The sequence below is a fragment of the Chaetodon trifascialis genome, chromosome 13, assembly GCF_039877785.1.
Source record: "Chaetodon trifascialis isolate fChaTrf1 chromosome 13, fChaTrf1.hap1, whole genome shotgun sequence".
NCBI classification, from domain to species: domain Eukaryota; kingdom Metazoa; phylum Chordata; class Actinopteri; order Chaetodontiformes; family Chaetodontidae; genus Chaetodon; species Chaetodon trifascialis.
The window spans coordinates 19379631-19406730 of NC_092068.1; the positions used below are offsets into that span (position 1 = coordinate 19379631).

At 41.0% G+C, this 27100-nt stretch overlaps 1 protein-coding gene across 4 annotated transcripts in view; it reads left to right on the forward strand.

The window, feature by feature from the left end:
• The window catches only part of ccser2a (coiled-coil serine-rich protein 2a), a 49438-nt gene that overhangs the window by 14132 nt on the left and 8206 nt on the right, over positions 1–27100 (forward strand). For 2 of the 4 annotated variants that reach the window (XM_070977414.1, XM_070977413.1), the window contains exons 3-10: positions 66–277; positions 11367–11460; positions 14300–14408; positions 14531–14711; positions 16522–16587; positions 16731–16847; positions 18935–19081; positions 25295–25379. In XM_070977414.1, coding sequence (XP_070833515.1) covers positions 66–277; positions 11367–11460; positions 14300–14408; positions 14531–14711; positions 16522–16587; positions 16731–16847; positions 18935–19081; positions 25295–25379 — 1011 coding nt within the window. The remainder of the gene's footprint in view (positions 1–65; positions 278–11366; positions 11461–14299; positions 14409–14530; positions 14712–16521; positions 16588–16730; positions 16848–18934; positions 19082–25294; positions 25380–27100) is intronic. The other 2 variants (XM_070977411.1, XM_070977412.1) reach the window with 1 other exon arrangement.

The following is a 27100-nucleotide window of genomic DNA, read 5'->3' on the forward strand; positions in this document are numbered from 1 at the left end:
GTAACTACATTTTTGTGTTATATTTGTGTTAGCTGTCCAACCCTGTGTTGATATATCTCCTGCAGGACATAAAGAAGAAAGCCCTATGCAGGACTCCCAGGGACCACTGGTGTTGTCTCCAGACCGAAGTGATGTCCTTCAGGCCTCATCTGTGGAGCTGTCACCCTCCAACAGCTCAGGAGGAACCTACATGTGGGATGAGGATGGCCTTGAGCCCCTTGGGGGGCCTGTGACACATCCATGTGACAGCTATGATGACTCAGAGCTCAACAGTATGGTGAGTCCCATTTTCCAGCTTTGACTGATTTTGAACAGAATGTGTACAATGCAAGAAACATTGATGATGTGTGAGTCCTAAAATCTGGTCAATCTTAAAACTATTTTGCCACTGGTTTCACTTTTTGCCACTGCTGTTTGGGTTTCAGGGAAAAAAAATCCAGGAGAAATTGGGAAAATGACAGAATTCAAGAAAATTCTTATATGAACTAAATGATATTATCTGCCAGATTACTATTCTTTAAGTGAACAGTCATGTATTCATAGTACATCAGCTAACAGTTTTAGCTCCAATATGTTTAGATGTATAATATCGTAGTGCTTTCTTAAACTGATAAGAAAGTAAATGCTGCTGTTGTAGCGTCTGCCAAGAGCTCATACCCTCCTCTCCTTCCCACTTCATGCCAACTGGCAGATTGCTCTGTAGCATATTTCAGAAAGGAGAAGGGGTGGAGAGCAGCCAAAACCCTTTAGCAATGATACGGTTATTAAGGCTAAAAACTTCAGAGAACACTTAAAGCTGTTGCAGCTTTAACTGATTGATAGTTGGCAAAGAATGGGCCTGTGTGACTGAGAAGGTGGTTCATTTCCAAGTACAGTAGTGTTTTAAGAGGGAGAAGGTTGAAAGAAATGTTAAGGTTATGACACATTGAGAGTAGTCTGATTTACATTACAAAAATAGCCTTCTTCAAACATACATTATGTCTACCGTCTATATTCTTACGTTGTAAGTGATTCCATGGGTGTGATAGCCCTTATGTTTGCATGCCCTACAGTATCACCTATTAAACATGAAGTTATGGTATTTTTATTTACAAAAAATAGCCAATATTGTGCAGTCTTGGAGGTAGGGTGAGTCATTCTGGAGAAAGATTGTTGATAGAATATCCCCTTGCTGTCCGCTAGCTTCTGTGTGCTCTGTAAAAAATCTGGTTTTTGGACACAGCCCTGACTGTGCAAATGGGAAACAAACAAAATGGCCACACAACATTACTTCAGCCAATTAGCAACAGGTGGTGTTTGTGCTCATGCACAGGACAGGGGGAAGGGGAAGGGAGATGGGGGGGGGATTGAGAGCAACAGTAAATCTGGCATGCTAATGTGTATTCGCATTGTGAAGAAGGAGAAATGACAATAGCAGCAATCTTTGTCCAGAATGACTCACCCCACCTTTAACACCATTGTCGTAATCAAAAAAGTTTTAAAGTTGGTTTTTGAAGAGTTTGATGTGTAATTTATAGTAACGCTGTCACTGTGTAATTGAAAACAGTGGGTGTGTTTGGAAACACGTATAAGTGCGCCATAATACATGGCAATATTAGAATAGGGAAGACTTGATAATCAAGTATTAATGCATCTATTTTTTGTTTTGCAAGTTAAATTTCTCTTAATAGGGGCTTGACCTTTTTCAGCTAATATACTTTGAGGCCATTACCAAACACATACACAGTACTTGTAGGCTTTAGGCTAGCCTCCTGGTTAAAACTTGCATTTTTAGCAAGGCACACTGTACACACCCTAGTCTATTAATCAGTTCCACTTTCAGATAATTCCTGCTTCTTTTCCTAATTAGCACTTAAAAAGCAGAACAAAGGCTGAAAAGGAAAGCAAAACTGTGTAGTTTTCTGCCAACTCTCACTGCCAGTTTCATGCCAAGACTTCTCTCTTCCTGAGAGGAATGCTGACCTGGCCACCAACTGTGTGTTAATTGCATCGCTGGCCTTGCTTTGCCTCTCTGTGTTCCTGCACTGAGGCACCTGATCTCAGGAATGCGTAAAGATCTTAAAATGAGCTGGATTAGAAATAATATAATAAGCTTTGTGTGTTTACTACTTTTACCACGTGGTTTTGACACAAACATCAAGTCATTGCAAGCAACTACCAAAGCACTAAGTAAAGGAGAGAGTTTGTGTGTGTGTGTGTGTGTGTGTGTGTGTGTGTGTGTGTGTGTGTTTGCACACGTGCTTGTGCTTGTGTGGGTTGTGTGTATGCATGCTCTCTCTGTTCATTGTTCCTGTCAGTACAAGCACATGTGCCATACCCATGTGTATCTGATTAAGAGTCATTCAGCATGTCTTAAGGTGTGCGTGTTTGTGTTGTCAGTCCACAATGGAGACAATGGTTCAGAGCATAGCTTGTTTATTTTGCCACCTTGTGGTCCATGTAGATCTATTTATTGACTGTATATGTATACAATATTCTAGCTAACAATGCTTACATCATTGGAGAATAATCACATGTGTATGGAATCATTTTGATTAGCCCTAGAAGAAGCATATTCTGCTGATGGTGCCACACAGGATCACATAAAGTCCAGAGGAACAAGACGGTCTTCACATGAACTGACTGCAGTTCTATAGTAGATAATCATTTTGTAATTCAAATAATAGTGCAAAAAGAGCAATGTCAAGCCAAAATTCAATGCTCTTCTATTCTCCTGGAAATAAAACAGCCTCAGGGCTACTGGTTTGTGTTTAATGAGAGGATTTTTGTCCCCTGTTAGTGTAACTGGAGGTTGGTGTTGCATCAGTTGCAGCCATCACTCTGGCTGTCAGCCAATGCACTGAAACACAACACCACTAGAAATCTGTGGAGAAATTAATGAAAGCATATTTGCCACTTGTGTGCAACCTTCCCATTAAACATGTGAAAAGAAAATCTTCCCATCAGTTTATGTGAGATGGCTGTCTCGCCACACCTCTCAGTTATAGCTCTACTCTTTCTGAACATATGCAGTGTGGGCAGTAACACCTCTTACTGCGGTTCAAATCTCTACTCAGAGGAGAAGGGAATAGTGATAGTCTTTGCAGTAAATGAGGGGAAATTTAGATGATGGCTGTTTTGAGTGAGTGTGAGCTAGTAAGGAAAAAAGGAGTAAAGAGGGAAATGATTCAGAAAGAGAGTCTTAACTGATGTTCATGTGTGAAGATCAGCTCTATGGGGAATCAGCCTTTGAGATATTTAACTGAGCTATTTGATTAGGGGAAATGAGCCCACTTACTGTAATTGGATGCACTGAGCTCTCTCGATTCCACCTCTTTTTTTTGCTATTTCCTCTTCATCTGTTTGCGTCGCTCTCTTACTCATTTGTCCCTTGTTCACTGAATAAATCTTTCCTCATAATAAGCTGAAGAAAACCATCATTAGAATCCTCTCACGAAGCAGTGTCCAAAATGATTAGTATTTCTTTGGATTTATCCTGCATAATCTTTGTAGCATCACATAATGTGTATCACAGTTTGTCAGTTAAAGCCTCTTTCTTGGTCCTGTCTCAGAAAGTAAAGCATGTGAAAAGCCTGCAGCTCTGAATGCTGGACAAAATGTAGGGTAATTAGGCCCAATCTTAATGATGTATAGAAGGGCAAGGCATGCAATCATCACTCTAAGTAAAAAGAATGAATGCAACTGATGTGTGTAACACTTATGTGACCAAAACTCTCCCTGTTTTTTGTTTTTTGGGAGAGAGGATGTGTTATTTAGCTCCTAGCAGGTTTTATTTTGCCGTGCTGCAGTGGCTTTCTGAGACCACTTGGAGGCACTGTGCATCCTTTAGACAACACAATGTGCCTGTGCGTGCTTGTGGTCCTGGTTTGTGTGTCCCAGTATTTTTCTGGCTATATATGTCTCTATCTGCATTCTTATGCCTCTGTGCAAAATCAGGAGTGGGCTACCTGAGCTGATAATAACATTCCCATGATGCACCATGCAAGTCAGTATAGCACCAGCTTTAAAAAATTGGCATTGTGAAATGGAGGGCCACTTCTCACTGCGACTGCCTCAGTGTGATTTGTCATGCAATGCAACAGGGCATAATTTATATTTAAATGGCCTTCGTACTTTGGAGTGGTTGAGATCACTTATTTTATTTTGGCAGGCAACTCACAAGCAACCACACGTGCACAGAATAGAGGAAAATGCCTGAAACAGTCAGAATTCACATGCTGTTAAATGCTTTCTGTTATTTACACGTTGGACACAATAATAGCAACATCTTTGCAGCGTGCTACAATTTGGTGCAATACCTCAGCGATACATATTAACCTCTGTGAAGCTTGGGATGTTCACATTTTGTTGAAATTACCAGAAGAATGGAATTTGTAGTTTGGCTTGGTATTATTGAACTTCTTTATATTATTCGGTATAGCTAAGATTTTGTCCTTGCCTCTCAGTACAATAAGTGTCAAATATTTGGTCTACCTGGGATATAATATAATTGAATACAACATAAATTATTGAGTAGAATCAACACATCTCTGTCTACAATGTAGTGTGCATTGCAGGGTCATTACATTGCACTGTATTACATTATCGTCACTGTTTATCATCAGACACCAATTTTCATCCTAACATGAACTCAGACTTTATGCATTTAAATGGATGAGTAAATTAAAGACTTGGCTGAGTCAAAGTTCAGCTAGCTTGTGGATAGCTAGCTGTTTTTTTCTTCTTCCCGCCTCCAGTTTTCCAGCCAAACTCCTGGAGGGCCTATAATCCTTTGGTTTCTCCCTTTGCTTCCACAGAGCTGCAGAGTTACCACTGCCTCTTATCCCTGATTTATTTATTTTCCTGTAATTTTAGGCTTTTCAGAGCCAGGTTGAGAGGTCAATTCATCAGTGTTGAGCATGAGTGAGGTGCTTAAGCCTTTTGTCTGCAGAGTGCTGCCAGTGAACGGGCTACACTGATGCATTAATGAGGCTTATAGCTCACCTGCTTTTGTTTGTCTTGATTTTAAATTGACAGCAGCAGCCCTTTAAGGTTAACAGTGTCTTGTGTCTACCTTAGTTTTTGCTTGTGACGCCTGGGAGTCATTCCCGAAATTACAGCCTATACTTCCATCATCATCGATTATGACTCAATTTAGTTTCCGACCACAGTCCTGTCCTGTTATTTTACGACAGACCATTACCATGCTGTCTTTTTTAACCACTTTGTCTCTCAACTGGCCCTCACATATTGTAAATCTTTAAGTGGCTGCTTATTGGGCTCCTCCTGTGAAAGATAAAGGCAGTGACATATTATCTGATTGGCACAATAACAGCAGAACCACTTTTACTGACGAGATTGAGTTGATTAAGTATAATCAGTGTATTGATGATGTTTTACTTGCAGTCACATGATTGATCATAACACAAAGAGCGTTTTCTCAAAGAGTAGAGTTTCAGAGTGGATTTACAAAATGTGGTCAGAAAATAATATGTCACCGTCCAAATGTCTAAGAAAACATTAGTATTTCATTATATTACTTTTCATTAGTAACCTATAACAGTTACAGAAAGTGAATTTTCTCAAGACTTATTCTATTCAGTAGATAGATAAATTGCTCACTGTACTGACATTTGAAGAGCTTTTACATTACATTTGTTGAATCTTCCTCCCTTTCATGTGTCCAATTCATCTTGCAGTATTCTCATTTACATTTCATGCTCCTTATGATATTTAAAATTCTGCTAATGGAATTCAGTCTTCCATGGACACTTGGTCTGTTCTTAGTGATGATACCAGCTGTCCATTTTGTGAAGACTTGTGTGAACAGAAAGTCATCACACCTTTCTAGAGAGAACATTCAGTTTAGTCTCCAACCAAATATATCCAGATGGATTTAAAAAGAAAGTTTGCCAGCAGAGAGGAGATCTATGCAACTATTGTGTTGCGTGAACTTGATGAGTGCTTGAGTTTATTTGCAGTCTATATGTAATTATCGAATGCTATATCTTATAAAACAGTGCGGTGTGTAAACAGCACAGAAACCTGCTTTTGTGGCATTTAGTGCAGCAAGACTTCTGTATTGATGCAGTCTTTTTTATCTTGTGTGGTCACTTTCTTAATGAGAAGGGTTTTATGTGTCAGTATGCATGTGGTTGTATAAATTGGACATGTACAATATATATGTTATGGCAGAGGCAGTTGTTTTTTAGTCTTCAATACGTCTTGAGCACAAAGCGAGATGGGAAAAAGTAGAAGCTGGGAAAAACATGCTGCTGATTTGAAGGTTCTCTAGTTCTATTTTGCTCTGCTTTGCAGCCGCCATCACTCATTAAACAGTTTCACTCTGCGTGCCTCCCCCACACTGCCTCTTTTTCTTTCTCTGAATGTTTGCCTCTACATAGCATTATCCATCTGAAATAAACTGTTAATAGAAAGGATCCTTGTTTCCTTGTCAAATGCAGAGGAGGAAGCAAACTTTAAGCATTACGGTAATAAAATCTAAAATATTAGCACCAGCAGCAACAAGTGTCATGGGCTCAGTCATGGGGTTGAATGCAGAGGTAGCAAAATTATGACCCTCTCCTACAACTATAGATTTTACAGATGGGGCTTTTCTCAAGAGGCGGGTTATTAGATGAGACGGAATATAATTAGAGATTAGCTCTTATTGCTAATTTCCCCAGCTTTGTAAGTATACCTTATCATATTTTGATAACTGTGTATTTCAAAGTACAAGCTGCCTGGCAGTTCAGGGGTCATACAGTATGATGAGCTTCATTAACTGTGGCTTTCTGTAACATCGAGAAAGAAATAAGGTAGAATTAATCAGTGATTCGTAAAAGCTTTTTCTGTGTTTAAGAGAGACACTTACAGCAACAGAGTGATGAATATGGAATGAAAAGGAAGGAATTAATGTTGTCTTTGAAACTGGTCACTGTTTGTTTTAATATTATACCTTGTCAATGTCTGTTTTTGCTGAGAGCTTACAGTTTACTATTTCACTGTTATTTAAGTTGTAGCTACCTTCCTTTAAGCCCTCCCACTCTATACTGACATGATGCCTATTTAAGCTAAAGTTAAAAGGAGAGAGAGTGAAAGCAGAAACAATATAGAAAGATGATTCTCCTCTTTTAAGATTTTCTGGTATTTTTCTTTATGAATCCATAATTTGATGTCATTCTTTTGCTTTTTGGACCCTCACAACTCAAACGTTTCTCTAACACTCAGAGCTCACAGTGGACACCTAATTATCCCATAAAAGCCAGTACAGTAGGACCAATAAGGCTTTTGCAGTGGCTGAACTGAATTAGAATTATCCTACATTTTACACATTGTACCATGGTTATATTCAGTAAGACAGAAAAGGAAAATGGACTTTCTATTGAAAACTGGTCTTAGTTCAAGAGCTGCAAATGAGTCGGGTAAATGGATTACAATGACATCCGTAAATGATTGGGCTAGAGGACATATCCTCCATCAAAACCAGCAGCGAGTCCCAAGATGTACAGTATAAAGAATTACACTGTTAAGCAGGGGTGCTTATGTTACACAAGAGATGCATACTCTCTACACTCACACAGTGGCTGAGCACTTCACCCCTAAGCCCAGTCCATTTCTATGTAAATACACTGCCTTTGCTGTCATGTAGTATTTCAGCATTTGTCAGGACATTATTTTGGAAAAGAGTTGACCTTCAAAAAACTAATGATCCTGGAAAAAGATAGGCTTTATGTTGATTTCTAGCTCTCCTCTCTGAAGGATTACCTCGACTGAGATTTCACTAGAAACAAATAGAATGGTGCTGGGTTGAAAAGAGGGGCTCACTTCATGTGAGACAAAGGAGAAGAGACAGACAGAGATGTCTGAGAGGAACAAGTACAGTCAGTCTGAAAACCTCTCCCTGGCATATTATTTGTAAAGTTTGTGGAGGTGTTTTTGAAGTGCGTGTGTTTTTGAGCTGCCTAGTTTGCCTTTTTACCTGATTGTGTGCTATGATGCTGATTTACATTCAACCCATGACGACCCAGTTTCTACCAGAGATTTCAGAAAGACACTCAAAGAAAGCAATGAGTAGAATTAAGGTTTCTGTAATGAGCTTTTATTTCACTTTGCAAGTTTGTTGTGGAGACCCCCCAGTCATTTGAGGTTAACTGCCAAAGTGAGGAAAGTTCAGCCTCCGAACTTTCCCAGTGATTTTGAAGGTTTTAATCAGGGTTTGATCCAGCTGTGTTGGTTGGAAGATTCAGTCGATGCTGTGGTGGGAGCAGAGTATGTTGGAAGATCTTCCCTCGGCTGTTACGATTCTGAATGCTACACATGCCTCAGGGTTTGGATTGATAGAGCACCTCAGGGTGTCTAAGATGGATCGAAAATGTGCATGTCATATGTCAAATTCATATACTGCTAAAAGTCAAATCATTATTCCCTTGGTCAGAACAAGTACAACGGCTACAATTTAATTGGCTCAAAGCTGCTGTTCAGACTGTATTAACAGGTCATAACAGCTATTGAATTCACAGTAGAGTCTGAGGTTCCACAACTCATGCAATCCTTAGGATTCATTGTTAATCAAAATAGTTTTGACACTCTTAATACGCAATGAATTTCAATAAATCTCATACATACATGTTACCTTATCAAAAAATTGCAGCTCCTGCAATATTGCACATGGCCATATTGCAATTTTGATAATATTTTGATTAACCGCTCAGCCCTCGTAACTTCAGTAATTAATCTAAGCCCAAATCCTTTCTGGAGTTTGTTTTGCCCTCACAAATGACTGCTTTGGACTATAGTGCACATATACATCATCCGATCCACCACTAACATGCACGTACATGTGCGCGCGCACACACACACACACTCTCTCACTCCTCTACTGAGAGATGTTGTGTGCTGCCAGTGTGAAATGTAATTTCCTCTGGAGCTACACACTGTAACAGATACAGTCAATGAAAAGACAGAGATGGAGAGTGAGTTGTGAATGTTACTGGAATGAAGAAAGACAAAGAAAGATGTATTATTGAATGGTTTGGTGCTGATGTTACGGAACTGAGACAGAACAGTACTGCAGAGATGCTGTGCGGTAGTTCAGGTGGTGGAGTGCGTTGACCACTAATCATGGGGTTTTTGGTTCAGTCTCTGGCTCCTCCTGTCCACATGTTGAAGCGTCCTTGAGATAGAGTGTTAACTCCGACTGTGTGCACAGTATGTTAGGAAAAAAACATTTCTTTGGACAAACACAAAAAGAATATAACAAAAGCTTGACTGAAATATAAATTGTAACTCACAATACCATCACAATACATTTTCCAATGCTATAAAAAATCTTTTTCAAACTCCTACCTTTATTTCGATCGATCCATCCATTAGCTATGACCACTTATCCTTTGGGGGGGGGTCATGGACAGGGCCAGGGCCAATCACAGCTGACACTGGCCGAGAGGCAGCAAGAGACAAGGTGACGGTGCTAACCACTGCACAACAGCAGCAGATACAAGTTCTTTTTAACCACTGCATCTCTCTACACTGGCCATGTGACCGCTCACATTTGGCCCATAGAGTGCTTTAGTTTTGTTTTTTCTCTTACACACCTAAGTGTGTGATTTTGTGCTGGGCTGTGAGTTTTGTCAAACACCTCATAGTGCACATCAGCACTTGCAGAGGACTCGCAGCTGCTGCTGTTTTGCTGCTGTTGTCGTGTGTTTGGTGCAATGTATAGAGTCTTTTTAACACATACATAGGTGAACTGTCAAACAGCTGAGAACTTCCAGACTCACTGGAGCTAAGGAAGAATGTACATGTACCTCAGTACTGTATCACAGTATTGCAGTTTTGATGCCAGTATACCGCTAACATTTCACTAGAACTGTGTGAGTGCAGAACAAGCTGTTCTGGAAAAGCACAACATCCCTCCCAATGAAGCTACTCATGTTGAAACAGGTTCTTAAAATGGTACAGTATATCATGATGTAATGCTTATCACATATTCGTGGTAACTCTTGTATAAGATGAGAAGGTGGGAGTTATTAGGTTAGAGAGAAAAGAGCGACAGCGTGGAAGAGAAAGCAGATACAGAAATTTGAGGACAGAAGTGAGAGAGTAAAACAGATGAGACAGGTTGATTCAAACAAACAACAAAAATAGTATTCGGAGGACCGCAGAAGTATGATTTCTTTATTCTATTTCCTTCAGTATCCCCTCTTCATTAAGCCTGAAACACTGAGCACCAGTCACTTATCATGCAACACATGAGATTTTCTATAATGAGTAATTTTATGCTTGTGTCTTCTAGTCAAAGCCTGTCAATTTAGTTTCGCGAAGCACAAAATTGCCTTGAAAAAAATAAAGCTTTGAACTATTGATTCATTCCTTTGCTTTTGGGTACACTTTGAATTGTTGGGTAGACAGTGGGGAAACAGTCAGTCTAACTGCATATTCAGAGGCTTTTATGAGAACTGTTTTTGTTGGGTTTTCAGGCTGTTCTGAACCATCAATCATAATTGAGTGATATTTTTCCAGAAGCTGTTCTGTTATCTGTGTCTTGATGTGTGCAATATGCTGTTGAAGTGAAAGAATTGTGAAACACTGTCACAGAAAATTGCCATTGATAGTGTTTCATTGTTTTTGTTAATGACAGTAAAACAATCAATTATGAGGAATGAAAATAGATATTAATAAATGGGACATAGAGCATAGAAAATTAATATACAAAGGTCATAATGCAATTAATACGAGCGTGTATAGTAAGACATCCACTTAGAATTTATGGTGTGATTACATTATACAGGTACATTGTAGAGGTGTTCGAGTTACCATATTTGTGTTTCTGTCTGTTTATGTCACCACCCAAATTACGCAGTAAATCATTGAATAAGAATGCTATTTATCACAGCATAAGTGATGCCTTTGTGTGCTAAATTTCATGACATATTCTGGTGTGTAGCAAGAAAAAGCTGACTCGATGCTGTTAGAAGACATTGCTCATGCCAGACCAAGAACAGAAGGATCCTGATATATATCAAAACAAGATGACAGTGGTGTGTGAACATCCATGTCTGGCTAACTGTAGGAGGGGGAATTAGGCTTATGGACATGATCCACGCAATTTCAAAATGATGCTTCACATAAAAGTATGCTTTAGCAGACAGACTGCGCCTGTGTATTTGTGCATTGTGTGTTCTTTTAGTTTCTGAATCTGTGCACAGTGACATGGATCTGGCCCATCGTGTTTCTCTCCCAGCAGGTGGTCTTACAGAGCAAAAGCACTTTTGTCAAGAGGCAAAATGATATAACGACTTTAATGCACTCATTATGTGCCTATAATATGTCATCTAATACCTTACAATGAAATGTGCTTTACCTGTGATTTTCATCATTCTCAGGATATCCTGAACAACCTGGACCCTCCGGGAACTGTAGAGTTGGACGATGACGACCTCATGCTGGATGTGGACCTCCCAGACGATGGCTTGCATGGTTAGAACACACATAGACACACAACACTGTAATTGCTGCTACTAAGATTTAAATTTGCAAGGTTATTCTATGGCCATGACAGATGCTACAGTTTCATTGGTTAGAGGTTGGCCATTATTTTTGCATAAGCAGGCACCTCCAGCAAAACTGTTCAGATCATAATTGTAAATTAGTGCATTGCCAAGGTCTCAGCATTCTATTTCCGGCAATATTCTTTTACGGCATGTTGTGGCTTGAATAAATTGAATCCTGCGTTGCCTTGGGTGAAGATTTACCTCTGCAACATCCATTAAAATTTTTTAATGGACATCTTGTTGTCTATTATGCACTGTTACTCTTTTAATATTTGGTTGCTGAAGAGTTATTCAATCACATGCCTTGAATGACAGCTAGGCAGCTGAAATATTCTGCCAGCTGTCTGGCTCTGTTTATACGAACAGATGCACACACATGTATGGTACCAGCACAACCACGGTGCATGTACAGGCTTAGTACGAACAGAGTTTACATTTGATTGCCTTGACAACAACAGTATGGTGTTAGCATGATTAGTTTAATAGCTTACTATTCCAAATTACCACCCACTTTCATCTTGATATCATATCTACTGAAGTCTTAGGAGTTTTCTCTGTAACCCATTTTCACTTTGTAAACGTAATCAATTACCAATCAGCAAAATGGCTTCTTTGTAGGTGTTAAAGGTAATCAGGTCACATTATTACCACATAATAACAGTGTTGACAACGTTAAAATGGATTCATCAGATAGTGTGTGTCACATATATGAGATGAGGAGCAGAGAGGCAAAGGAGGGTTTAGCAATATTGACCTCAACTGTCATGAGATATAATGAAGTCTAGGAAGTGAATTTTCCCTTGTCAGTCATGAAGCCAGCCCTATCACAGTACCACTCATGGCTAATGTGTTTGATGGACTAGTTTACTATGGAATGACTCAGACACTGACAGACTTGACTATAACAAGCACCACAAAATGCAATATACAGAGGGCATGGTAGCTTACATGTGCACATACAAGCATATGGATGAGCACAAGCACGCGCAAAGTTGTGTGTTAGCTACACTTTGTCTAATGCAACGACCTGCAGGAAGTCGTACCTTCACAAACACGCCTCTACAGCAGCTCAAACAAAAACTGAACATTACAGTCTTCATGAAGTTACAGTTTATTGCAGGCTTTTTGAATTACAATGCACTGGTTTCAGCAAGGTGTACCAAATAAACCCTCAGCAGTGTTTTCATTAGAGGCAGCTTTACAGCCCTGATATCATTATTTAGTCTGTAAACAGTGATCTTCTTGTTTTCGAGAGATAGGAGACAGAGAGAGGGGGAGAGGAATGTTCACTCCAGAGGAATGTGAATTGGAGTGTCGTACCTTCCTACTCCTTTTCAGGAAGCGGCCATATTTATAGCACTCTATGTCATGGCTAGAGCTAGTGTCACGAGAGGCAGGGTGAAAGCAAGACAGGCTGGTGTCCAGTTAGACCCAGCCCATGGGGCAGGCCCTGAGACGTGGGATAGGGATGGGTGTTTCCTCCCTCAAAGTTCACCCTGACTCTGCCACAGAACAGGAAGAGGGGGAGCAGAGAAGAGGAGTAAAAATAAGGAAGGGCCTCTTGTAAGATTTTCATCCAGTTGTCCCGTGACAGGAGAGAGGCCCCAGCTTTTCTCCTTCGCCTGCTTCAGCTGGTGGCTTCGCAGCTTGGACCCAAACCAGTCACCCCAGCTTCTCTCTCACCACCACCACCACCACAGTCATCTGTCCCCAGCTCCAGTTCCTAGGGAGTTCCCAGAAAAACAAGACTGTCAACAAAGACAGAGCCAGGCAGGGAGGGAGCTGCTTTGACGTTCTGGCCCTTTAACTGCTCACCAGCTGACTGGAGAAGGAGTCATTTCTCTCCATTCTCCGTCTGAGTTTCTCTGCCTTTATGGATTTTTTTTTCCAAGTTGGAATATATTCCGGTCGTATTACTTTTTTTGAGGACTTTTTCTGAGCTGAAAAGGAAAAGTTATTGAGAGCAGTCAAGTTTCCAGTTCAGAATGAAACCGGCTGTCTGCTCCTGTGCAATGTGGTGACACTCAGGGTAAGGTATTTAAACCACCAATGCTGCATTCCTTGGATTGGGTCTTTAAATCTACCAAGATTTCTTTATCTCTCTTCCTCCCTTTTCAGAGACTATCTAGCATATAGAAAGCCAAGGGTCCTTTTGATTTCCTGGGGGTCGCGCTCTGTTAGCTGTCAATTTTGTTACAGTCATGGTTCATTTCACAACTATGTGCTATTGAGTGTTGCCAAATACTGTGTCCTTTTACTTCGTGGAAAATGAAATAGCCTGTTGCTCTCTGTGCAAGTGTGTGTTTGCATTTGATGGGGGAGAGAGTTGAGAGAAATAGAGAACACGATGGATCAGATTATGATTTATATGCAGATATCCTAGAATAGAGTATTTGAAATGTACACAGGAGTATTCATTATCACAGGATATGAAAAATTGACCCATGGTCTTGCATTTTGCATGTGTTTGTACACCTTAGGGTGGTAGAAGAAGAGACATAGAAAAATAGAGAAAGAAACTAATGCTAACCTCTGAAAAATACAGCTCATCTTCCACCACAAGCACATACTAGTTTCAACTTCAGAAGCAGAAGTAAGTTTCTTTGCATCTATATTGCAGCTGCAGTATATCACAAACGCTGGCTTTATAGATTTCAGGTCAGATAGCTCTGTGTATATTCTCTTTTATCTTTCACGTGCATCCTCTCTGTTTCAGAGATGTTTCTTTACTCTGACTCGCTATGTTATAAATTTTGCCTACATAGACGCAGACAAGATGTCCCACATTGAGCACTCAGAGAGGGCCGGTCGGCAGGGGCAGCGGCGTAAACACCACCGCTGGAGCGGACCAGATCATTTCCACAATGATAACAGGTTGGTTAGGCTTGAAAGATTCCAAAATGTTGCCAGAAAATAAGTCAAAAGTAGAAATGTATGAATGCATTAACAGCAACATCATTCTGTTTTTCTGACCGCCTAATTTGTCTGTGTCTCAGGGCCCATGTCTTCCAGCGCTATGATGGTCTCAAGGCTTCAAGGATCTCTTCACGGCCTGTCTCCTCTGAAGGCAGGCAGCATGGCTACATGGCGATGCTGGATGAGCTCACACTCGAACACATGACTCAGGATTGCAGCTCGCTGAAGAACCAGCTGCTCAGGCTCAAAACGCTTCTACAGGTTTGACCCACGTTTGCAGAAAGAAGCTACACAAATGTGTATGCTTGCATATATCAAAGCTTGGACACACTTACACATACGCATGCACATGCAGTAATACAGTACTACTAAAACTTCAACCAAGTCTGTATTGTCCAGTGACAGAAAATTATGTAACTCTTATATGTTTGTCATGGTTCTAATGCGGTTGCATCACCCTTTGAAGATGTCACACACAAATAACATGCAGACCATGTCACCACTACCAGGCCCGGTCTTATAATGAGGCCTGATACTGTGAAGTGTCAGGATTCTGGGTAGGATTTCAGCTTCTGTTTGGTCTATTTAATGCAGCTTTATATTAATTTGCCAGAGCAATACTTTGAATACTCTTCCTAAGATTCCCAGCAGTACACTATATCAGTAGTGTCCTCAGGTGTTCAGCTTGAGCAACATGAAAAAGTATCTTCTGACAAAACTGAATTAAGCCAATTTTAATTGTTAATCTTGTTCTGCTTTAAGTATTTAAAAGTGTATAAATGTTTAATTACATCAGTTTAATAAATCCTGTCATCACACAGAGCTGCATACATACTATATATAAACAGAGAGATGTTATGTACAGATGTTCATAGGTAAAAGTTGTAGCCACTTCTCTTGAAATACTTGAAATGTTTGAGATTTGTATTGTGCGTTTGTGCTAACATATACTGTACACCCTATCTGTGCTTGCAAGAATCTGTTCACTTAGTAGATTTTTCTCTTTCAGCTTGTCAGTCTGAGAAATCCATTTAATGTGAAGAAGAGAGGGTGACAGGGGAGGAGAAGAGAGAAATAAAAGATGTCAGCTATACAAATGTGCACTTAAATATGAGATGAACACACAAAACCCACACACATACAAAAACGCGCAATCTCGTCTAAGAAATTGCCGAAATGCACAGAGACTCAAGCACTTCACATCGCACACGCCGTAAAATGAAATTATCTTAAATGCCTCGACTCAATTTGCCCTCTGCAGCATCTTTCAGATGTTTTCATTGTGCTCACTGCAATTAGTCAAACGCTTTAGCTATATAGCCTCAACAAGGAAAATATTTTTGTTGGCATATTAGTAACTCTGTCCTTAATTGTGTTTTTTGTAATATGATGTTGAGCTCAGGGCAGCGACCATAAAATGAGCCTCCAGCCTTGCTGAATCCTAATTGATCTTTGTTTAATTGTGCTAACAGTCAGACATCCGCTTCCACTCTGTTTACATGTGCTGCCTCTGACAGAATCAGTCTACCTGACCTGAATGAGGAGCAGGTGGAAAGTAGTGTGAAGTTAAATATATATTTCATGAAGTTGAGTGAATAGTTAACAATTTGATCATTTTCCTCCAAATAGGGTTCACTCTCTTTTTTCCCATTTCAGGTCACTGTCAATTGAATACCTTTGTGTGACGCTAAAATGTGGAATTTCAAGACACACTTGATCAAATAGTAAAAGGAAAAAGTGTATTTAGAGTTTTGCACTGAATATTCTGTATATGCAGGATATTTTGACAAAAAAACCTACCAGTGCTGCGCTAATTTAAGCAGCCTCTGAAGTGAGAGGATTTTTTATCCTCTGAAATGAATGTATTGAATGGTCAAAAACATACTCAGCAACTCTGCCTCAGGTATCTAACATCTGTGGCTGACAGTTCAGGGCCTAGTATATGTGCTTAAGAGTAAACTTTTTCCACCGTAGTGAAATTTTGCTCTTGAGGCATGCCCAAGGCAAATGTCATTGATCCAGCTCACTGTGTACTCTGCTTGTGCATGTGTGTGTGTTTGTTTGCTTCCAGCTTGAGGATACAGACTCTCCAGCAGATGTTCCTGAGGAGATCGAAGATAACACCACTGCATCACAGGTAGGAGACTTTACCTGAGGTTTGCAGCCGTGATTGATTGGAAATGCTGTATATGTACCATAAATATTTTTTGTTTTCCTCCATTTTCCAATGGAGGCTGTCTGCTACAACCTTCAGTGCACTGTATGTGTGTGTGTCTTCAGTTGGAGGATCTGATTAAGGAAGTGCAGGTGCTCAGAGAGGAGCTGAGGAGTCGAGACAAGACCATTGCTCAGCTGACATTGCAGTGTCAACAGCTACAACATCAGCGGGAACAGATGGTGAGTTTGTGTGAGCAGGATTGCTACAAGTGAAAAAGCTGAAAGGGGACTGTATACTATAAGTTGGGGGGTGTATATACTTCCATTATAACCATTCAATCTGGGAATGTATTGTCCACTTCCTCTGTATTTGCCCAGCATGTAGCTGCTGTTCTGGTACTTCACTTCTCCACAGGTCTGAGATATTTAAGTGATTCTGGCACAACTTCTGCCTTCCATTATCTGTTGTTTACACCAGTTCCATATTTATCAGATCCAAGAGATTGAACTCATGAAAGAAGAAATCAAGTGAACAAAGACAGGAGAAATGATTTTCTATAAGTGTAGTCAACCTGTGCTTTGTAGCATATTGAAGACAGACAGGGATGTATAAATACACACCATGCAGTAGGCAAGTGATGCATGTTCAGGTCCACTGTGGTCAGTGAAGACAGTGTACCTTGGAGTACCTCTTCATTAGAGGTGGGAGTTCGGTTACTTCTTGGTATGTTACTGGAATCCTACATGCTCTCTTGTGTGTGTACTCACGTGGTTACGACTGCCTCCCAATAACCTCTCTTCTGTTCGCTTTTAGCTGGCTCCACCCGCTCTCTAACATTCATTAGTGTCTTGACCAGGCTCCCTTGTTAGCCAAGCAACCGTATGCTTGGCTGACATTATTCAAATCCCTGCCGTATCAAGAAATACCAAAATGTCAAAGCGGGGCCTGTGCGCCAGCCTCCCTGCCACATGCTATCTCTCCAATTAGAATTAGCACCCACCCACAGCAGGTTCTCCAGCCCAGCACAATGTTGTTGCACCCTCACCCTCAATGAGAAAAGAGAGTAAGAAAAAACTAGGACGTGTTTTCAGATCTGTGCCTGACATTAATGAGAGTAGACGCTGAAAGAGTAAAAATGTTGGGGGAAGAAGAAAGAACAAAACGAGGGAAACAGAGATGTTTACTCTGCTAATGCTGTGTTGAAGCATTTGGAGGGCACCTGAAGTTAGGTTAGAGGAATGCTGGAGAAGGTTTGTGTTTTCATGGCCTCTCATGTCCCTGCTGTACATCACTGAACAATGATGAAGCCAAGACAAACAAAAACAAACATAGCACAACAACACAGTTTAATGTGCTGGTTCTGGTTGTGCGAATATAGCAATTTGAACAACACGAGTTCAGAGCCTTTTAGCACTGCCAGTTCATATGATATCCAGAATTTAGAAAGTCGGAGGCAACTGGACCTGCTGTTTGCTCTTGAAATTGGTAAAGAGATGATATTGCAGTTGGTAAAGAGTCAGGTAAACAGAGGGAGGTGAAGTGTTACAGAGAAACTGCTGAGAGACAGAAGGGGAGAACACTTGACTGAATTGAACATAATGGAGTAATGAGAAAACAATAGAGGAGCTGTGTGCACCAGGCATCAAGTCTATTGCAGTATACTCTGTGTGTGTGTGTGTGTGTGTGTGTGTGTGTGTGTGTGTGTGTGTGTGTGTGTGTGTGTGTTGAGGGAATGGCAGAGAAAATGAAATAATGGGAAAGAGAAAAGTGGAGCTATCAAAGATAGAAAACTGATTTCTCAGTCTTACTTGACAGAATGCAGTTTTGGATGCTGCCTCCACTGCTGCTGAGGCAGACGGCTCATGATTATGCACTCCTCTTGTTTGAGATGCATTGAAGTTTTTCACCAAGGCTTGCAAAAATGAGCACTGTTTGTCAGACATAGTCTTTGCAGCCAAACAGAGTTGCTCTGCTATTATGTATAAGAGATTTAGCACTGAATTCTTTAAAAAAAATACTTGCAAACCAATTGAATGGACAGCATCAGTTGCGCTGATGATCCCTTTCTATATTGTATTCAGGTTATAATTTAAGTTTAAAAATGGTTGAAAAATCACACATATTACTCACATCAGGTTGTCAGTCAAAGCCGTCTGACAATATTTTAAATGTATGTTTGTGGTTCTCCTGCTCGTAGAGTGGTGAGCTTTTAACCAGCATGAATGTAGAAGTAAGAAAATGTGGCTCAGGGTAGCAGGACAGTAAAACGTTCAGTTATTGTGCAATGAGCTTTCTTTCATCGGTTTGTGTCCTCTTGCCTCCTCAGCCTGCCCAAGGCCGGCAGTTCAGGTGTCAGTGCCACCACCAGAGGGCTCCCTCTTCACTTCGACAGAACGACAGACAGATGGACAAACGGATGCAGCATCACTATGACAAGGCCACCCAGACATACTGGAGGCCACCCAACCACGCTGTGAGTCCAAACATTCACAGCACCCACAACAGCACTCCTGAAGAGTGCTCTCTTTCAACCATCGCGTTACAAAACAGGATATCTAAAAACTGTTTGAACAGTTTAAGATCTTATTTCAGCAATTATGAAGATAATGTTGCAGTAGTGCACTGTACATTATGTTCCTGAATAAGTCCACTTAATTCAGTCAGCCGGTTTCCCGCTTACCTTCAGCATCTCTCTGGCCAGCCTTGTCTGAATTGTCCCCTGTATGGAATACAGTTTATTAGGTTGCCAGTGGGTTTGTCACTCTGTCTCACACTCTCAATACCCACATCTCACACTGAACAGGGTCTGGCGTTAATGCTGAGTGACGGAGAAAAAGAGGATGTGCTGCAGGAGGGTGGTAGAAGAAGGGAAACTCATGGGAGGGTGGAAGTAGACAGGGGGATGCAGAGAAAGGTGGAAGATGGATAGCTGTGTGTTCAGTGTGTTCAGTGTCATGCTATAATAGCATGCTGTGTGGCAGCCAAGTATTGATTCAATAGCAGGAGTGCCACAGGCAGGGTGCCTAGTAAACACTCCACTAATTGACCCGCTCTCAGCTAAAAGGTGACAGTCACACACACAAAGCAGTATAAGGAGATTACATAGAGAAAAGATATACCACTGTTTTCAGCATAGCTGCAATAATAAATTATAGAAATGAGGTCCAGCCCATAGGCTTATCAGCAGCTGTTAAAAGGTATTGGTCAAAAGTGTATTTTAATGTAGTGCTCATAGGCTACGGAGGAAAAAATACAGGACAAACAAGCAAGCTCGCTAACTGTCGGTCCCTGCTTACCACAAGAGCGTACGGGTTATTAGTTGCTATGGCAACAGTCAAAGCAAGGCTAGCTGTGCTCTATGGGAATCACGTCCATGGTGGGAACATCTACCTGTGACCTGTAGAACCTGGTGTATAATACCCACACCACAGTTACATTGAGACTGTGCTTTTCTCTGTATTCTGTTGCTCCTGTTTTTCAGCTATTTCTCTGTTGGCCTCCCTTTTCTCATCTAATCTACATTACTGTGCCATCACCAGGGTGAAGACTATTTCCTGCCCTGTGTTTTGCAGCAAACACATTATGTTAGTGGCATTTTTACTGTTCAGAGCAAGCAATTGCACTAAAATGTAAGCTGTGAATTTTTATGGCAATGTAAGAAGAAAAGCGAGCACAGAGTAAACAAATAACAGAGGGGAAAGGATGTTTTCTTTCTCTGTTTTTTCTTGTTTTTAGATGGTATCAAAGCTCTTCGTGACAGCTTTAGCACCTTCAGCAAACTCAGGTTCACAGTGTTCCTCATACAACGCTTCTCTTTTAACTCTTGTGTTTTTTCACACCATCTTCCAATGTGGTTGTTTATTTTTTGAGTCTTTCTCTCTGGCTTGACGTTTTTGACACAAATAATATTTTCTTTCTTGCCACTCGCACATACGTCGAGTCTGACTGTCTTTGTTGTATGCATGCACATAGGCCTGCAGAAATTCATAATCTGGTGTCATCTTTCTATTTTTTTCCGCTCTTGCTCTCTGAAATGCCCTTTTCTGTTGATTTTCTGCGCTTCTGACATTTAAAGTGCTCCTGTATCAGTGCTCTGGAGTAGCTCTTGCCCTCCGATAGTATTTTTGAGTGCTAAGCTGAATGGATCAGCCAAGAATAATTTTGATGTCAAAGGCCAGTAACTATAATCTTTTTATATCTTGAATGTTGATATCCAGTTGCTTTATCTGTAGCCCAAAGGGTAAAATTTACACTCTGATACTGAGAGGTCTAGAGTTGAGTTGCTGGCTTTTTCTCCCTGGAGTCCTGCCAACAACTTGAACATGGTCTTCAGGGAAATCTTACTGTGCTCTAAACTCAGATTAAGAGTAAAACAAAGGTGTAAGATTGTGACTTATGACCCTTGGACCTAGCTATTTAAGGACATCTTTTATTCAAGCAGCATCTTCGTGCAGTTGATATATTCTCCTCAAGCGAGCCATTAATTCCCATCATTTTTTTTATCAGGAATCAAAGCATGGACTATTGCTCTGTACGCTGCTTTAATCAGTTCCTCTGTTTGTGGAGACCAGGGATGTACTCATCTCCTAACTTCACAGTCCGTAGGAAGGCTTTGGCAGCATATCCTAACCAACTGCTTTGGGCACCAGCTCCTGCAGCTTCACATTTTAATCTCCTTACAATCCAATTTGGAGTCCAAAAGCACGCTCAGGAAAAAAGAAGTCTCACATTATGGTATATGCCTGTCAAATTACAAGTTGCAGCAAATATTGTACACACTTGTTGCTGCAAGACGCACACAAAGTGTGACATTAGACGCTACTTAAATGTCACTTGTAGAAAAAGAATCTTCTTGAATAGCTCCCCAGAGCAATCACAGCGGCAGATATGTTTTCTGTGCCTCCTCTGCCTTTCACAACAAATAAAACATGAGCAGTATGATTTTAGTAATTTCAGACTCACCACAATAGAAGACTACACAGTTTGTTTTTGTTCTTTGTGTGTGTTTGAGAGAGAGAGACCCTGATTGTCTGCATATGTTTGTGTGTGTTTGCTGTGTGTGGGATGTGCCACACGTATCTCTTGTACTCAAGTGCAGGGCACACACTCAGCGTGACTGCACAATGAGTTCAGCAGACTGAGGACTGGGGAGCCGACCTTGTTAATAACCCAGATAAACAAACACGCAGATGAGCAGCAGCAGTGAAACAATGGCAACACAATAGTCAGTGTTTCATCAGTGGCAGACAGAGAAGATAATTACAGCTACCCTCCTACTCCCTCCCTGGCTTTTAAACATCCTCTTCTTCATCTCTTTTTCTCTCCTCACACCCCCCTTCATGTCTTTTTATGGTTCTGCTCTCTCCCTCTGTTATTTGCTTTTTTCCTTGCCTCAGTGATTTCTTTCTTTCGCTGCATTTTTGTCTCTGTCGGCCTTTGTTTGACGGTACCTCTACTTCTTTTCCACAGATGTAATTAGATCAATTTTTTGTTATGCCGAGAGAGAGAGAGCTAGGCCAGGGAAGGGAGGATTGAACACTGTTAGTGATCAGTGTTCAGCTGTAGGTTGAAAGAAGAAGCTTTCCCCTCTCAGATCCTGACATCCACATGTCAGGATCTCCACCCACATCTACAGACACACACACACGCACACACTTACTTACGCTCATTAATGCACAATGCACAACAGAGTCATTTTGGACAGGTGAGGATTTAATTGCCAAAGTCAGTGAAATGAGACGTTGTGGTTCGACCTGAGGCATTAGCTGTAGGCAAAGACGAGAAACTGTGTAGTGGATTAAGGGATTCAAGCAGAGAGAGGCCGTTTAAGGGGCACAGCGTCATGGTTTCTTCTATATACAGTTGTTACTTGATAAAAAGGCTGTAGGATCACAAAAAACAACTTTTTCTTAACCTTTAAATTCTTGTCCTATTTCTGCAAGTTTCACAGCCAAAGTAGCTTAACACATGAACTATGACCATCACTGATGTTCTGTTCAGGAAAATGATATTTCAGACACAACAGCTGCTTTATTTATTAATGTTCTGTCCCTTTATTTCTTTTTATATGACCTGCTAAATGTCATTCAAGCCTTTTGCCATAGAATGAAGCAATATTTCATAAGCCTATAACAAGCACCTACTTCTTTATGCACAAACTGAAAAATGACATACCCAAAGAACAGTGTGTGCTATTCTTGCCAAATTCCACATGCAATGCAGTTCTTGTCACTGCTAACTACTGTTGTCCCTGAGAGTACTACAGACAGACCTCCTCCGCTACCTCGTGAGTTTTAGGAGGCTGTAATGTGGTTTAGGCTATCCTCTCAGCGCCAGGGACCGAGTTCACCTCAGCTGTGCAGGCACGACCAATCAGAAGGAATCACAAGCACAGCAACTCTTGTTCGCTTTCCACTTGTGAACAGTTGTGTGTTTTGGAAAGAACTGAGCTGCAGTACCACTACCGAGCATCAAACCCAGGGTCTCTGCGCTGGTGGGTGTGAAATGAAAGAACTTTTGATGAAATTTATGAAATATGAAAAACTTTTAGATTTCCGAATTTCTGTCTCCCTGCCCTTGTGAAGCTCTGTCAGCCCCTCATTGGAGAGCCTTTACAGTGATAGAAAACTGTAAAAAACTGACAGACTAAGCTGCTGCCGAGGTCTAATAAAGCTGCCAGACGCTGTCAGAATCGTTCGAGAGCCCTCCAACATACCCTCCTGTTCTCATCGCCTAAGGTTTTACTCTCTGCAAATGAAGCCTCGACGGGAGTCTTCTGCCGAGCCCTCCTGCTGAAACAGTTGTTGGTGTTCAAGAAAGGACATGGATGAGAGCAGATCAGGGAAACTCATTCCTCTCCCCTCCAGCAGTCACACTAGGAGGGCACTGAAATAGCCTGGACTGGACCTGCTGGGAGGTTTCCCACCCCCTTTTTGTCTACTATTTCTCTTCTCTGTGTTTCTTCTTGCACCTGACAGATTTGGTACTTCTCTTTTCTGTATTAGAGTCCTATTTGAGCAGTGGCCCTCGCCACAGCTGAGGAAGGGAGTAGCATTTGATAAGATTTTAGTCTGTCTGTGTGCTTAACGTGATGGCCCTGCTGCCTCTTCACTTTGCCTCTCCGATGGGGGTCAGGGATCTTTGAATTGCTTAACCTGAAGGTTGGTTTGGTATCAAGAAAAAGGCTTGTATTCTTTCAGGTGTATGTTTGGGCACAGACAGATGCTGGTCAAACAAAGTGTTCAGACGACAGAAAGCATAGTTTGATAAAATGAGAAAGTAGATTAGATGTGGTAAGAAAGTGGGCTGAAATATACCATTTATGTAGAGCTGGAGCAATGAGCCGCACTGACAGTGATTCCAGCTGTCACATTGTGTATCCATTAGAAGCTGCATTAAACACCTATGGATTTGCCACTTTCTGGAAGTAATTATACTCTTAAGTGTTAATTTATCATTCTGGCGATTCTTCCGACTGTGTAACATAAACGAAACTCACAAAAACATCCTCAGAATATTCAGAGGATGTCAAATTCACAATTAGTGATGGCATCACAGCTTTATGAGAAATCCTTCCACTTCCCTTGCCAGCTTATAAAACTGTCAACTATCAGTGTGACGGATAGAAAGGTTGTATAGTTTGTTTGGTTCACCTGTGAGAAGTCTTTTCCTTCTTACACTGCCCTCGATAGAATGCTCTTCTACAGCGGGTTGTAGGCTAGGCACAGGGGACGCTTGGTAACATATTTGACTCTGTGTAAAAAGTATTAACAATTATAAAGTAGGAGGAAAACATGGTTGTGGTCCAGGGAAAAACAGCATCGGAAGTCTCCAGGTAGTGGATGTTTTATAGGATAATGAGTATAATATTGTGTCAAACAATGGGAGAAAATCTTCTCCTGGGTTTTAGAAACTCTAAATGAGCAAATACAAACACTGTAGTGGCTGAAGGTTTGGAAACCAATGTTTTGCTTCATGTTTGTGTTTGGATACTTAACAATATCTTAAGATATTGATGTGGTGGAGAACTTTTAAGTGTAAACAGTACTCTTTTATGTATGTTCAGATTGTTGTGCTGTAGGCACAACGCTATTGGAAATCAGCATTGAAGAAAAGACCAAGACTGGGATGAAAATGCTGATCGTTGAAGTTTATTTTGAATTCTAGTAGAGATCCACATATATTATCACATGTTTTTGCAAAATGGGTCCAGAATTCTACACAAGACATCTAGAATATTTCCATTTCAGGCAATAGTGCTGCCAATAAAACATGGATCTTTGGCTCAATATTTCACATGTAAAAATCAAATATATGTATGTGGCTTGAGCTAAGAGTTGCAGCAAGCTGATGCAGAATGTGTATGATATTATCAAAGCACTTTTCCCTTAAGAGGACTTCATTTTGTCTCATTAACATGGAGTAATGTGGATGGATGGATGGATGGATAGATGGATGGATGGATGGATGGATGGCGTGTTGGTCTGTGCATGGCAGTATATGTGTGCATGTCTGCCCGTGTGTGTTTCTGTTAGCTGTGTTAATTGGGCTGTCCATACTCATTAACAATGTGTCTATGCCCGTGAGTGTGTTTTCTGTGTGAGCATGCTTCTGTGTGTGTGTGTGTGTGTGTGTGTGTGTGTTCTGGTACGTCATGCCTTTTGTCCTTTGTGTTTTTTCTGCGTAGGGTGTGCTGCCCACCCCTCTGCTGTCCCCGTGGCAGGCACAGCACCAGGGCTTGACCCGTACCAGCATGCCCCAGCGCAGACAGAGTGAGTCACTAACATCCTTTGCAACCTCTTCTCCATCGTTTCATAACACAACATATCCAGGGGTCTGTAAATAGCCTGAACTTTATCTCCAATTAAAACACTGTAAACTACTTTTTTTTTCACAAGTAGACATCAGACAAATAGTCCTGTATGGACTACTTGTGCTGGATGTCTACTTTCAGATTAATTTGTAACAAGATTAGTGACATGCAAAAGAGTTTTTTCGTCTTTCTTTGACTTAACGCAGTCTGACTTCTTGTCCCTTTACAATTAATTATCTGGTGTCTTTTTCCTATGCTGCCCATTGACAGCTTCAGTTCCTCTCTATTATCTGTGTTCAGTCAGACCTGGCTAATTAGTCGACTTTCTAAAACCTGCAGGTACCTGTATTCCTAATCCTGACTGCACACTGCTGTTTGTAGACATTCATTCAACAATAACATATTTACCATAATTTGCAGTAAAAATCGTGTCAGTGTGATATAATAGTAACAGAAGACCTATCTTCTGTTCTTGAACAGGTCACATGACCATAACCTGATCTTTGCTTTCGATATAAAAGTGAAATTTCCAACATTTTAAAGAGTTTGACTTCATTGAGAAAGACAGCATTGCGGAAACAATGTTAGCACGGTCACAACAACCTTACCTCTCTCAGTGCATCCCACGACAAAGCTTTTTTATTATACTGTGCCGATGTGGAAACAAATAAGGGAGGCCAGTAAAGAGAATGACAATAAATTCAGTGTGCATACGTGAGAGAGGGAAAAGCAAAACAAAAAAAGAAGAAGGAACCAAAGAAAATAACCCCGCACTTTGTTCCTTTGATCTATGCCGGTGTAGCTCGGTGTTGTACTGAGATGGAAGGTGAAAAAAAGTGACACAAGTGTGTTTTTGTGGAATATCTCAGGTTATTTCAATATCAGGTGCACTCTGTGTTTACAGGCTTATTTTGACAAATACAGTATGTGAGCATAGCCCAGCGTTCAGTCAAAGTGCATTTTCTCCTACCAGTCCATTGTGTGGTATAAGTAGGGAAAACACAGAGTATCAAAAGAATATATATGGAGTGGGAGAAAACAGTAGGAGGAAGAGGTAATGACACTGAAGCATACTAATATATAGCCGGTATGCAGTCATGTTTAGATATAAGATGAGAAACAATGGAAGGGCCCACTAATGATCTGACCCCCCACGGGGAGCTCTGGCTGTAAACTGAGCAGCAGAGAGTTCTGGGAAAAAAGCTCTTTAGAATATAAAATTTCAGTCTTAACACAGTTTTCTCTGAAAGCAGGATGCAGTAATTGTATCTTGGAGTAAATTGGTTTGTTTGGTGAGCTAATGCATGATCTTTTCATGCTAGCATGGGCCGGGTGTTAATTCCGCATTTACAATTTCTTAACCCCAAGAGCTGTCTCACGTCTGGACCCCCTCCTTGTTTTCTCTCTTTCTCTTGCATCTCCCTCTCTCCCTGTCTTTTAACTCTTTTTATGTCTTTATCTCTGTACTTAAAAGCTGAAAGTAAATCTCCCATGTTCTCTTCTGCCTCTGCCTCCCCACACATAATGCCTATGACAAGGAGTGGAGCACCTAGTGCAGTACCTCTATGACACAGCGTGGTACAGTAATCCTTTCTTGCAGTCAACATGCTGCCCCCTTGACCCCACCTCCTGCACGCTGGGCTGGGGTTTGGCATCATGTGGCACGACAAAAGCATGCCC